Below are 14760 nucleotides of genomic sequence, written 5' to 3' on the forward strand. Positions count from 1 at the left end.
TAAAGGGAACACAGCAAACATCACACATTATTGACATCCTCCTGCATTCTCCTCTCCTCGTACACGTACATTTTACCTGCCTTTAGTGTGCACACATTATTTACTCTTTACAGTATCTCATGAATCCACAGCATCCCATTTTCCATGGGCCTGGGGCCTCCCTCTAGGTCATGTATTGTAGAGCTGGCTGAGCCATTCACCTCCGCACAGGCATTTGGCTGGAAGCGAAGTCAACACTGTTGTGCCCATCCTTCCTTTCCTCTTCAAGGTTTCCTTTAGGAAAGTGGGATCTCCAAGCCAGCTGGTGTGAAGAGTTTTTACCATTCTTGTTACACTCTTGTTATATTCTGCAGAGAAGGTGAAACAATCACAATGTACAGTGTTGCCAGTTTCCCAGAGCTCTGCAAGTGCTGGATATACATATATATATATATATATATATATATATATATAGTGGTTTAACGGTTGTATAGTGAATTCCCCCATTTCAAGTCACTTTCTCCAGGTCATTCGGTCAGTGAGTGGCAGACAGATCCAGTTCTAAGAGGCCACGTCTTCTCACCCCAACTCAGTGCTCTGTCTGCCAAACCACTCTGCTTCTGACAGTCGCTTCTAGACATGGACCCAGCAGGCTCTTCTTGCTTTTCTTGTCCTTTGTCCATGGAGGCTCATGTGTCCATGAGCCACAGCCTTTCCCTTCCTTATTTCTGTGCCATGCCAACCAGCTTCTCAGTTTCAACTGGGCCCTTCCAAAGCCTGCTAGATCCAGGTCCTGAAGGGTTCCTCCGAAGACAGCATGGCAGTGACACAGGCTTCCACCTCTTCCCTCCTGCAGCTGATTAACTTCTGGGGTGAATTGGTTATTTTCTGAAAAAATAATTTTCATTAATATTCATTCATTATCATGTCATAATATTCATTATGGTAGAATATTATACTACTGCTACATTATAGTAGCAATAAAGTAGTAGTCACAATCATAGAGAATATTGCAGAAATCTCAGCTATTTGATTAATTAACTTTCAAGCAGAAAAAAAAAAAAAAAAAAGATAATTTTGACCCCGGGATCAGGGGTTTCCAATATTTACTGAGATCATCCTCGAATTCACAGACCAGCAGATCTCTTGGGGCCCTGCTATGTCCATGCTCATCTCTCTGGGACACTGCCCCACAAAAGCCCAGAATGTAATTCTGGTCAAAAAGTCTAACCTCCTTCCACCAGAGAGCTCTGAAAATAATGACCTTGTGAGATGCTCGACATACAGCATGTGGCAGGGTGCCCAGTCCAGAGGAGGCGCTCCATAAATGGGAGTCCCTTCCCACTCATATTCGTGTTGTTACCATCTTCTCCCAGCGCTCCAATACGTATTCCTAACTGGCTGTAAAAGTGCAGGTGTCAGCATTTCAGAGGGACTCTCCCCACTGCTCCACCAAATTCACTAGGTTCTTCCACAGTTGTCTCCCACGACCCTTCCTGTCGTCACTCCAAGGAGGAGCACATGGGCACAGCAAGTAAGCAAGGGGTTCCTCCACCTCAGTGCCCGGGAGAAATCAGCTTCAGGGAGCCAGGTGCCCTTGATCCTTGTTTGCAAAGAGGCGGCTGCAGGGCTCAGTCCTAGTGTTCACAGGCATGCAACGGGGAAGGACAACGTACAGGGTCCACCGAGCGGGGAGTGCTGTGTGGAGCCCACCACCAATTCCCTGCTGCTGGTCCAGTCAGATCCTTAGGATACTAGCTACCTAAATCTGCAGCGATTACATTTGATTATTTAACTCTAGAGCAGCACTGTCCAATGGAAACATAATTTGAGCTATATAGACACCTTAAAATTCTCTAGTAGCACATTTTAAAAAGTAAAAAGGAACAGGTGAAATTAATGTTAATGTACGTTCTTTTTAAAATAAAATATTATTTTAATTTATGATCTACATAAAAATATTAATGAAATGAGTTTTCAAAGTCTATTGCATATTTTATATTTACAGTACATCTCAATTTGGACTAGCCACATTTCAAGGGCTTAATAGTCACACATGGATTGCGGCCACCATGTTGGAAAGTGTAGTTCTAGAACATGAAAGTAAAACAGCACAATCGCAGAAGTTCAGAAGGTATGAAACTCTCCTCCTGTAGGCTAGAACAGACTTTCAAGCAAGGCTCAGTTGATTTGGTTTTTAATCTGGATTAGTTTTCCACATTTAAAAATCAGATTTCCCATAAACATTTAGAGTTCTGGTTCCTCATTTAAAACTTGGAGATCCAGTAACACTGGTTCACATTCCCTCTCAGCAACAACATGCCAGAGCTGAAAAACAGCTGCCTTCTTTAGCTGGGACATGTTTGCCATGGTCCCCACCATCTCTCTCTGTCGAATTATGTTCACTGCAGTGCACTTTTTTTTTTTTTTTTTTTTTTTGTACCTGTCTGGGCCCCAGAGGCATCTGAACACATAAACTCCACTTTCTACAAAGCACACTAAGCCAAACTTGGGATGGCCCACTGAAGAATGACTACCTTGGGGCCACCTTTATGCATACCCATATTCCTGTGGCATGGGACAGCAAGAAGAGAAAGAATAAAGTCAGTCATAGAAAGGAAAGGAAGACTCTTTCGCACCAAAGTCTCCATCCCTATGAAGCAATTATGGATGAAAGGCAAGGAAAAGAAATAATACTTTAAAATAGGGACTATACACTGAGCATTCTTTTTTTTTTAATTTCTTTAAAAAAATTTTTAATGTTTGTTTATTTTTGAGAGAGAAAGAAACAGAGCATGAGCAGGGGAGGGGCAGAGAGAGAGGGAGACACAGGACCCAAAACAGGCTTCAGGCTCTGAGCTGTCAGCACAGAGCCCGACGTGGGGCTGAACCCACAAACTGTGAGATCATGACCTGAGCTGAAGTTGGACGCTTAACTGACTAAGCCACCCAGGCACCCCATTTTTAAAAATTTTTTAATATTTATTTATTTTGAGAGAGACAGAGTGTGAGTGGGGGAGAGGCAGAGAGAAAGGGAGATATAGAATCTAAAGCAGGCTCCAGGCTCTGAGCTGTCAGCACAGAGCCTGACACGGGGCTTGAACTCATGAGCTCTGAGATCATGACTTGAGCCAAAGTCAGACGTTCAACCCATTGAGCCACCCAGGCGCCCCTGAGCATTCTTGATATAATTCTCTTTGCATATATATTTTTGTTTTAGACTGTTACTTGCTGATATAAATTTGAATGGAAAGAAAATCTTAATGGTGTATTTTAGAATTCAACCATCACCAACCGTGAAATTATAGATGTAGACATGAAGTGTTTAATCCAAACAGATAAATTAAACACTTACAAACTCCATAGGGCTTTTTGAAGAATTGTCAAGGATTTCCACTTGGTAATTTTCCAAAGTTTGATTAGAAAGATGTGTGGGTTTTGCAAAGATGGCTGGAAGTTGCTTTTTAGTACTTTAGAAGATTATCACTAAGGCAAATGTTGAAGTACAGCTAGGCTGTACTAAAGTCAAGGCTGCGGTAGGAGAGAGGGTGGTGGTGACATACAGCTCCAGAATCTGTTTGGGATTTAATGAACACTAGTGATTGAGTTCTCATACAGCACTATGGGAAATATACATATACTCAGAGAAATTGTTCACTGAAAACATCTAGGGAGAAAAAGAATAAAAATTAAAAACCTTATGGAAAGGAATGTGCACAGGAACAGACACCAGAATGATGTAGGGAGGATGGTTAAGAACAGAGAAGGGAAAGGTAGGCAAGGATAGTGGTATCTATCTCCCATGGATAAAAGTGGTCATATTCTCATAGAATATCCTTATTTCTGGTCTCCTCTAAAGTTGTTTGGTTTTCTCCAAACGCTAGTTAAAAAAAAATTTTTTTAACATTTATTCTTTTTTTTCTTTTTTTTTTTTTTTTTGAGAGACAGAGCGTGAGTAGGGGAGGGGCAGAGAGAGAGGGAGACACAGGATCCAAAGTAGGCTCCAGGCTCTGAACTGACAGCACAGAGCCCAACGCGGGGCTCAAACTCACAGACTGTGAGATCATGACCCGAGCCAAAGTCAGTCACTTAACCAACTGAGCCACCCAGGCACTCCTAGAGTGTGGCTCTTAATGCATTAGAATTCCTAGGACTTCTTGCCATTTGAGGGCTCTTCCTGTGTACCTGAAATTCTATAAGCAACTGACCCTTTACATGGTTCTTTCCTGGCCCTTTGCTCTGTCACTCACTTTGGGTCTTGGAAGGATCCTATGTCCCTCATCCTGCAGTAAGGAGGGACCTCTGCTGGGCTGCTGAATGTAGACTAGAAGAAGAAAAATGAGAGAGTGTGTTAAGAATGGAATACCCTGTGAGTAGAGGGTGAGCATGAGTAACAGAGTTGAGAGGAAAACCACAAAAGATGGTTTGATGGAGTCCAGCCGAGGAAGGCTAAATTTTTTACCACATGTGGAAAAGAAGAGCTATGACCTGCCTCAGACAGGGATGCTATCCTACCGTTATCATTTTGGATTGGTCCAGGACCTTCTCTTTCACTCCACTTATGGTGGAGGAGCACTGATCAGACCAATCCTCCTACAGATAACAACTTTAAAAATTGGTCAAAACATGGGGCATCTCGATAGCTCAGTCAGTTAAGCATCTGACTCTTGGTTTCGGCTCAGGTTATGACCTCATGGTTTCATGGATTCAAGCCTTGCATCAGGCTCTGCACTCACAGCACAGGGCCTACTTGGGATTCTCCCTGTTTCTCTGCCCCTCCCTCACTCATGCTCCCTCTGTCTCTCTCAAGATACATAAACTTAAAAAAAACTGATCAAAATATAAAATCAACTTCCTTAGGTCACTGGAGAGCAATGAACAGTTGACACTTGAAAGAAGATAACATCACTGGGTGAGTTTCACATTTTTTACAGTTCCCCGACTGAGGGCAAGTCTCTCTTGGTGCCATGAACAGTGACAGATATGGACGCAAACACAAAAGTTAGATGGTGAGAGGACCAGAGTTCAGTGTTAATGGACTGAACATTCCAGCTAAATGGCAGAGATTATTGGAATGGATTTATTAAAAAAATAAAATTTTAAGACCAACATATGCTGCTACAAGAGACACACTTTAAATATGAGGATATGGATAAGTATAAAGTAAAATGGATAGAAGATAGGCTGTTCAAACAGTAAATAACAAAAAGTTATACAGATATCAGGATAAGGAATATTGCCAGAGATAAAGCAGGACACTTTATGATAATAAAAGTCTCAATTATTGTTTATATATTTTTTAAAATTCATTTTTGAGACAGAGACAGAGCATGAGCAGGGAAGGGGCAGAGAGAGAAGGAGACATAGAATCCGAAGCAGGGTCCAGGCTCTGAGTTGTCAGCACAGAGCCCAAAGCAGGGTTCAAACCCATGAACCATGAGACCATAACCTGAGCCTAAGTCAGATACTTAACCGACTGAGCCACCCAGGTGCCCCTAAAAGTCTCAATTATTAAGGAAGACATGACAATTATAAATATGCATGCACCCAAAACAGAGCATCAAAATACATGAAGGAAAAATTGACAAACATAGACACATCTACTCTCCTAGTTGGAGATTTTGTTGTCTCACTCTCAATAACTAATAGAACTATACCAAAATATCTGAACAGTATGATCAAATATTTTGACCCAATTGATATTTATAAAACACTACTCCAACAACTGCAGAAGACACATCTTTATTTTTTTGAGAGAGAGGGACAGAGAGAGAATGAAAGAGCACGAGCAGAGGGAGGGTCAGAGAGAAGGAGAGACGGAATCCCAAGCAGGCTCCACACCATTCCTGCAGAGACCTGATGCGGGGCTTGTGCTCAGGAACTGTGAGATCATGACCTGAGCTGAGATGAAGAGTCAGACGCTTACCCGACTGCAGCACCCAGGCACCCCCAGAATACACATCCTTTAATGGTCCCACAACTTTGAGCCCCTAGGGTTCTTGCTGAAGGGGGATAGGCCGGCCCTGCCCCCCTGTGTTTGCTATACCACGGTGCCTTCCTGTTTGGCAGTGAACCACTTAGTCATTCAGAGTGGGCTGGTGGGGCACTGATGAAATGCACATTGGTAAGCAATGATGGAAAAGGGAAAATGAAATGAGTCAATATATTTAAAGACTTAGAACAGTGTCTGGCACTTAACTCTGCACTAGTGTCAGCTAAAGTTAGGTCTACGTAGAAGCGCTAGAAAGAGAAAGAGCTGGTGTTAGGATGACAGGGTGGAGGGTGTGGTGGAGACTGGGTCACAGGGAGGATTACTTCCACGTGCAGGGAGAGCATGGCCTGTGCTCGCAGGGTCATGCAGATATCATAAGAGTAACTCCTTCCAGAGTGACTCCAGGCTAATAAAGAACCATAGGCACTTCTGATTCTAGTTGCCTCTGAGAAGCTGACTGCTAACTCCCTCCTGCCAGGAGAGATCTGTGAGAAATCCCTGAGGTGACAGGGATGGGTTTGTTTTTGTTTGTTGTTGCTTTGTTTTGTTTTGTGCTGCTTTAAGTGTTGAGGTCTAGGTGGCATGGGGGGGCACAGGAGTTAGCAAAATGGCACATAGGGAGATGCTGGAGGCCTGCTTTGGCTTTCCTACCACCCTGGCATGGGCATAGGACCTACCCCCATTGGAGACTCAAACCTGCCTTGGCAAGGAGATGAGAAAACAGGTGGGGACCCCTAACCATGGGTAGTCTCTGGCCAGGTCCAGACTGTCCCCCAGCCCCCAGCCAAAGGCAAAGCATGGTCCATGCTTCACACACATGCACTATGCCCTGAGAACCAATGAGGCTCTTGGCATATGAGTTGAATATGTTGGGTTGGAACATGAATGGATGTAGCTGCTGTTTTAATTATGGCAAGGGACCAAGAATGCTCGCAGGTCAATACAGAAGTGTAAGATTGTGCGTGACTCTTGAAATGCCGAGCATCCTGAATGGTGTAACACACCTGCTCTCTTGGCTGTGCCAGGTCCTGAGGGCAGGAAGCAGTGGCCTGATGGGAGCCTGAGGAAGGCCACCACTCCCCAGAGAAGAAGGTTCTCTCTCAGCCCCTCTAGTTAGAAGTGAATTCTAATTCACCTGGGTGTCTCAGTTGGTTAAGTGTCCGACTTCCACTCAGGTCATGATCTCACAATTTGTGAATTCAAGCCCCACATCGGGCTCTCTGCTGTCAGCACAGAGCTCAGATCCTCTGTACCCCTCTCTCTCTCTGCCTGCCCCCACTCTTGCATGCTCTCTCTCTTGAAAATAAATAAACATTTTTAAAAAAGAAGTGAATTCTTATAAATCCTCTTCTCTCCTCTTTGTGCAAATGCTTGTAAAGCCACAGAATGTGTGCCCACGCCAGACTCATCAGACTCCATCTGGTAAGCGTCATGCTGAAAGGAAAAAAGAATATCATTACCAAGGTGTCGGGAAGCACCACCACGGGGCAACAGGAGTGCCGGAGCAGCCGGCCCATTTTCCAGATGGAAAGGGGCACAACCACGAGGATCAGCATGAAGCCAACAAACCCAAACAGGGCCAGCGCCAGGGGGAGGGTCTCTCCTGGAAATGAGAAGATAAGAACAGGCTTAGGAGACAACAGAGAAGGTGAAGTCCCCCACCCTGGCCTCCCTTGCTTTTTCCTGGAGTTGGCTCTGCACATCGGCCAGGACGGCAGATGCCAACATCCTGAGATTTGACATCTGCCTTAGTGACTAAAATTACTACCATTAAAACCATTTTTCTTAGAATCCAGATTAAGGCGTTGTTTTCAGAAAGCCCCAGGGAAGATTAAAATCTTTTTCTTGGGAAGGGAAAGGGAGGAACATCATGTGTTAGGCCACTAGCTGTGTTAACACGTACCTCGGCGCAGCTGCCGGGAGGATGGCAGAGTGCCAGGACACCGGCAGGATGAGGGGGAGGTGCCGAGAGAGAACAGCACAGAAGGGAGCTGGTGGTAACTGAAAACAAAATGTGTTTCACAATTTGCTCTTGGCATTGACTTACATTATGGAGGAAAATACTGACCTCAGAAAACAGTCACATTATAACTACGATATATCGAGCCCCTGCTATCGTTAAGTGACTTACCCCCGGTCACACAGCTAGGGCTGGCTCCGAAGCCCAGAGTCATTGTACTGAGCATGCTCAGTACATGCATCAGAAAGTGCCAGGTGTGAGCATCTGCAGATGCAGAAGGGGTGATCGGTTATGTTCCCACCTTTCTGTTCTGCGTGATGTGGAGCAACTCACTGGGCCGCTCTAGGTCAGACCCCTCACCCACGGTGTGAAGGGTGGCACAGCCAGCGAGGCCACAGAGAAGGCTGTGGTATCAGGTATATGGCTGGGGGCACTGTGCTCTGTTTCAGTGATTTTGTAAAATACTTTGGCAGTACACATCAAGAAATGAATGTTCATACCCTTTCATTTACTCCTCTGAGTGGATTCCAAAGAATAATTTCAAGGAAGGAAACAGTTATATGCAGAAAGCGGTTCATGGCGACATCTGGACTAGGGCAAACAGCCCCATAACCAGTCTCCCTCTGCACCTCCCACCACCTCCATGTATGCTCTGGTGTGTTTTGTTCATAGCACATACCACCAAGTGAAACTATCTCATTTGTTTACTTGTTTATAGCCCGTCTCCCCAACTAGAGAATAAGCTCCCATGAGGGCAGGGGCTGCCCTGCTGTATCCCAGTGACTAGGCCAGTATTTGGCACATAGTCAATGCTCAGTAAGTAGTCACTGAATGAATGAATGAATCAATCAATCAATCAATCAATGAACATCATCATCAAAAGCAAATGGAAATAACCTAAAACACAGAAATAGATCTAAATACCCCAAAATAGGAGACAAGTTAATATATTATGTGACATTGGCATGGTAGCTTAGGAATTCAGCTATTAAAATGGGAATTGGGATATACACAAATTTGTTCACTACAGCCTGATTTCTAATGGCAAGACTGGAAAGCACAGAATATATAATATACATTATAATATCATATATATTATATATATTGTTATATATATTTTGGCACACTGATTAATTCACTTATTATACATCTTCTTTAAAAATGAGGTAGGTCCGGATGCCTGAGTGGCTCAGTCGATTAAGTGTCCAACTCTTGATCTCAGCTCAGGTCATGATCTCACAGTTCATGAGTTCGAGCCACACGTCGGGCTCTGCACTGATGCAGAGCCTTTTCTCTGTCCCTCCTTTGCTTGTGCTCTCTCTCTCTCTCTCTCAAAATAAATAAATAATCTTTAAAAAAATGAGGCCTGTCCACATGTACTGACATGAAAAGATGTTCACAATATACTTCTAAGTGAAGACAAGTAAGGTACAGAATGGTAAGCACAGTACAGTCCCATTTTTGCCTATGAGTATTGGCATCACACAATGACTGTAAGATTCAACCACAAACTTGCCAAAGGAAACCTGAGTGGTGTGGGGGAGAATGGAGAACATGCACCTCTCACTTTATACACTTCTTTGTTGTTTGGATTCTTCACCAAACTTGAATCATATGAAAGTACTAAATTTTTTTTTAATTTTTTTTTTTAACGTTTATTTATTTTTGAGACAGAGAGAGACAGAGCATGAACAAGGGAGGGGCAGAGAGAGAGGGAGACAGAGAATCTGAAACAGGCTCCAGGCTCTGAGCTGTCAGCACAGAGCCCGACGCAGGGCTCGAACTCACGGACCTTGAGATCATGACCTGAGCTGAAGTCGGACGCTCAACCGACCGAGCCACCCAGGCGCCCCAAAAGTACTAAATTTTTAAAATAATTATTTAAAGATGAAAATGTTACACAAAAATGTCATTTGTGGTGCTTGAGTGGCAGAATCATGGGATATGGGGTATTGTTTTGTTTCTTTTCAAAGGATTTTTTTTTAACACTGTAAGTTTTAGACTATAAAAAAGTCAAGGGAAAAAAGGTCAAACCAGAGGATTCTGCAGACTTTCCATCAAGTCCCTTCCAGCTGAAAGTAGCGGTGATATACAGTGGGGTGCCTCCTTGCAAGGTCTGACTCTCATACCTCTCTGGCACCCTCAGCCCACCCTGGTTCACAAGTGCTTGCAACATCAGGCCTCAGGCCTAGGGAGCTTTCAAGAGGAAAGTGTTCTAGACAGGTGCTCAAGTGACCCCAACAAGCCCCAAGGTGAAATCTTGCTTCTAAGAGAATTACAGGAAAGTATACTTTCACCACAGAAACCCACCCAGCTCGGGGGCAGGTCAGTGAAACCTAGGGCAAACTCAGAACTAAAGGAACCCAGCAGACAACCCAGCATCCACCAGGAGGGGCCTTCACCTATGTAGGACTCCAGGAAACAGGCAAGCCATCCGTACCTTGCACCTTGACACATTCTGCCTGGCTGAAAGGGCTGTGTCTCCTGATGGCCTTCACGAATGTCTGGACCTTCACACAGTATGCAGCCCCTGGTTCCATGGTTTCCAGGTGCACCGGAATGCCCCTGCTCCTCACCACTTTGACATGTTCCTTTAGGAGACCAGAAAACAGTTACACCCTGAGGGAAGCAGGACAGGACAAGGCAAGAAGAGCCAAGGAAGTAAAGTTCTAGATATTTCCTTTCTGAGATGCATATAAAATGTTCCCTCTCATTTACTCATTCATTCATTCTCATGTATTTATTAAGTACCTACTATGTGCCAGGTACTATTGTAGGCACAGAGACATAGCATTGAACAAAATAAAGTCCCTGCACTCATGGAGCTTACATGGGGGACAGAGACAATTATAGGCCACATGGCAGGTGGTGATAGAGCTGTGAAGAAAAAGGAAGTAGGGCAAGGAGGTAGAATTATGAGAAGGGACTAAACAGAGTGGTTAGGGAAGTTCTTTCTGACAGGGTAACATTTGTGCAAACACCTCAAGTTCAGAAATCTGACTGAGCCGGGGGACTTGGCATGGCCAGTGTAGCCAAAGTGATCAGTTCACAAGAGCACTGGAGCCAGTAGGATATGCTTCCTCACCCATCCATCTATTTACCCATCTGACCACCCATCTGTATACCCCTCTACCTCCACCCACCCGGTGAGGCCTGTGCTCCACATTTGTACCTGTAGAGGCTTGTCTGGGCCAAGCCCCAATGACTCAGAGTACATGCTCCTCTCTCAGCACTGGCCCTGCCAGTTTCCAAGGGTGGGGAATGGGCTCCATCCCAAAGAATCTGAGGGAACTGCATGCTCCCTCCTGCCTAGGCCCTGATCTATCCCCATACTACTCCCTCTGCCTGGCTGGCAATGCCATGTCGTACCACTGAGCCCTGACCCAGCACAAGTAAATACTGGAAACCATTGTTATTGCCTGCCCCACCTACACATGTCACTTTTCAGGGGAAAATACCCAAATTACAGCCCCTGTTGAGTAGATGGTAGGACATGTGCCTGGCCCCCCAGATACTGCTGTGAGGTCAGGGGCACCCTCGGACAGCTCTGTTCATAGACTCTGTGAAAGCTCTCTACTGCCTCCTATCCAGATTTATAATGAAGGCTGTTTCCCTCATGCTGCCTACAGTAGCCTTTGTAAGTCATCTTGGATGGGGGTCTCTGGTGGGTCTGGCTATCCCTTAGTTCCCACTCGAGCTCTAGCCCTTCTGCTGCTTCTGTTTGTTTGGCCATTCACTCTGGGAGTGCCAACATCCCACCCAACCCAGTCTGCAGCAATTATCCCACAGTATGATGGGGCAGTGCCCCATCTAGGCATTCTGGGTGCCCAACTGGCCGCTAATTAGACAGGTTTATTCACAAGCCAGTTCCTGGCTCTCTGCCCCAACTTCTGCACCCTACCCAGATACACACCCTTAAGAGGATTGTGCCAGTCTCATATGCTTTTGAAATCATCTATATAATCTAGAACACTCTGGTCTGCTGTACCTAAACATACCAGGGAGAATGGCTGAGGAGACAGGCTGATGAGGAATGAGAAAGGCACTGAAAGATATTATGGATCGTACTATGTTAGAGTTTAGAGCAAAGAGGCAACCCTCACACCTCAGCAAATCTGGCCCGAGAAGGCTCCAAGCCAAAGCGTGGGGTGGACCAAAGCAATTCTTTCAAGAGGAGGCTCTAGGATTGTCAGTCTACTCCCATCTCTCCTTTCCCATCCTCCACCTAGGCCTGTTCATGCTCGGGCCACCCCCAGACAGTGAGCACTTTAGGGGCCGGCTTTCCTCGCCCACCTCTCAGAGGTCTGTGACTCCGTCCCTGAGGCCCGACTCCAAGGCCAAGGCCAGAAGTCTCACCTTGGCACCAGGCTCCCTCCTCCAGTAAGCCACAAGGAACTCAAACTGGGACCCCAGGTCTTCCAGCTTAATAACCAGATGGAAGCCGTCCTTGGTGACATCCATCCCAGGTGGGGTAAGGATGGCTGTTGGCAAGACAGGGGGAGAATCAGAGCCAGCCCCAGACAGGACTGATTTCTGTCCTGAGGGACCAGAACCAAGTCATCAGTAGAAACATGCTAGGGTTGTAGGGAAGGGAGGGCTGTGATGTCACTTCTCAGCACGCAGAAACTGTACCATCATCTGCCGTGTCTGAGATTTTGCTTGCCATGGTTTCAGGTACTTGTGGTGGGGAGGGAAGCAGATGATCCTCCTTTTGATATACAATGAGAAGGTCAGTAGTTAACGCTACGTCACAGTGTCCGTGTCATGCACCTCATTCCATCTCATCCCTTAGGCATTATACCATCTCATATCACTACAAGAAGAAGGAGGGCCAGTATGGCACATTAAGGTGCTTTAAGAGAGGAGAGACCCCATTCACAGAACTTTTATTACAGCATATTGTTGTAATTGTTCTTCTGTTATTAGTTATTGCTATTAATTACTTACTGTGCCTAATTTAAAAATTAAACTTTACCATAAGTATGCACATATAGGAAAAAACATAGTATATATAGAATTTGATACTATTCTCAGTTTCAGGCATCCACTGGGGGGCTTGGAACATATCCCCTGCAAATAAGGGGGACCTCTGTATACCAATACTCTCTTGTACTTAGCAGGTGCTCAGTAAATGCTTTTTGAATAATGAGCAAAATAAAATTTTTTAATGACAAAGACTTACTATAATTCTCTTTTTCACTCTTCTCCTTGACCATAATAAAGTCCTCTGCTCTGTTCTTCGGAGGCATACATACTCAAGAAAAGTGACTCAGTACTCAGATAAACACTTCTTTCTGTTTTAAAATTTTATTTTATTTTTTTAAATCTTTATTTACTTTTGAGAGAGAGAGAAAGAGACAGAGTGTGAGCGGGGGAGGAACAGAGAAAGAAGATACAAAATCTGAAGCAGGCTCCAGGCTCTGAGCTGTCAGCACAGAGCCCAAAACAGGGTTCGAACTCACAAACAATGAGTTCATGACCTGAGCTGAAGTCGGACGCTTAACCAACTGAGCCACCCAGTCACCCCTCTGTTTTAAAATTTTATAATCCATGTTCTTCTTTTTACTTTTTTGGCAGAAATTTCTCCTCACCTTGACTCATCTAAGTGAGCAGATGCTATTTCATAATGCTTGCCAAACACCTGCATGAATTCAGTTCCATACTGAACAGTTGGGTCCATTCTTTGCCCCCCTGGAATGAACATACCCGGCAGGGACATGTGTATCACCGTAACTCAAATAAATCAGTGATATATACTGGCTGCTGATGACTTTCAAGCATCAGGAAATCAGCAACCTGTGGACGGGTTAGCCATTCTATTCTTGGTCCAAGAATTCTTCATCTCGTATTCTTACTAGGGATGCTGGAAAGTCAGAGGGCTTTACAAATTCCAGTAATCAACTCCAGAAATTACAGCTTAAGCACAAACTCCCATCTTTCATATGGCTGGATCCCAAACAGGGCAGGAGCAGCCCCTGTGGATTCTTACCCATCAGCAGACCAAGGACAGAAGGGTGCACATAGTCAGCCTCCTGTCCCTGGCCGCTGATGACGGATCCATACTTGCCTATCAAATCTAGACACTGCATAACCACAAGGGCCACCCCAATGGTTGGCTTTGGCTTGGGAAGTACAGTGGTGTGTGTTCTGGGATAAATCCCCCTGCACTGAGGTCAGTGGATACTCAGAGGAAAGGCAGTTCCTAGAGGGAGTTTTTGGAGAGCAAAGCATTTCCTGGCATTTGAAGAGCTGCCTGGATAGTGGACAGGAGAACCGGGAAGTCAAGGACCAACTGCAAAACATAACCAGTTCAGAAGCTTCAGTTTTAAGTAAACATGATTAATATTGGATCCTCTCTTCTCCAAATTTATTGAGAATAGAATTAGAGAAAGTGACCTAAAGTCATTTCAGTTCAGAGGATAATTTTTTGACAGTGTTGAGGCAGGAACCTCTGTCCTGTACATTCTACGTACTTATCTCATTTCATCCATCCAGCAAGCTTAGGAAGGTGGTACAGGTGACGTAATTGAGAAGTCAGAGAAGTTATATGACTTGCCCATAATTACATAGTTAGTGGCCGGAATTTGAGACCATGCCTTTCCATATTTCTAGACTCTTGTGTGGGGATATTTAGTCTCTCTATGAGTTGATCTCAAAACTAGCTATATATGAGAACAACCTGAGGAAGTTACAAACTCCCAGTGAACAAAATGCACACTAATTATTTAAATCAGACTCTCTGGGGATGGGCCCCAGACATGTGGTTCTAAAGCTCTGCTGTGACTGGAATGTGCAATCAAGGTTAAGAACCTCTACTCTCAACAAGGCT

At 44.8% G+C, this 14760-nt stretch overlaps 1 protein-coding gene across 3 annotated transcripts in view; it reads right to left on the bottom strand.

Moving 5' to 3' along the window:
• Positions 1-667: 667 nt before the first annotated feature.
• Positions 668-14760, bottom strand: part of IL20RB (interleukin 20 receptor subunit beta) — a 31421-nt gene continuing 17328 nt past the window's right edge. Inside the window, exons 4-8 of one of the 3 annotated variants that reach the window (XR_006222182.1) lie at positions 12288-12412; positions 10372-10522; positions 7432-7574; positions 3335-3553; positions 786-867 (exon numbers count right to left, since the gene is read on the bottom strand). Coding sequence is in view for 2 of the 3 variants with exons in the window: in XM_007087419.3 (XP_007087481.1) it covers positions 760-867; positions 7432-7574; positions 10372-10522; positions 12288-12412 (527 nt within the window). In the remaining variant the exon portion in view is untranslated. Of the gene's footprint in view, positions 868-3334; positions 3554-7431; positions 7575-7874; positions 7973-10371; positions 10523-12287; positions 12413-14760 lie in introns of those variants that run through there. The other 2 variants (XM_007087419.3, XM_042999097.1) reach the window with 2 other exon arrangements.

Source organism: Panthera tigris, chromosome C2 (assembly GCF_018350195.1).
Source record: "Panthera tigris isolate Pti1 chromosome C2, P.tigris_Pti1_mat1.1, whole genome shotgun sequence".
NCBI classification, from domain to species: Eukaryota; Metazoa; Chordata; class Mammalia; order Carnivora; family Felidae; genus Panthera; species Panthera tigris.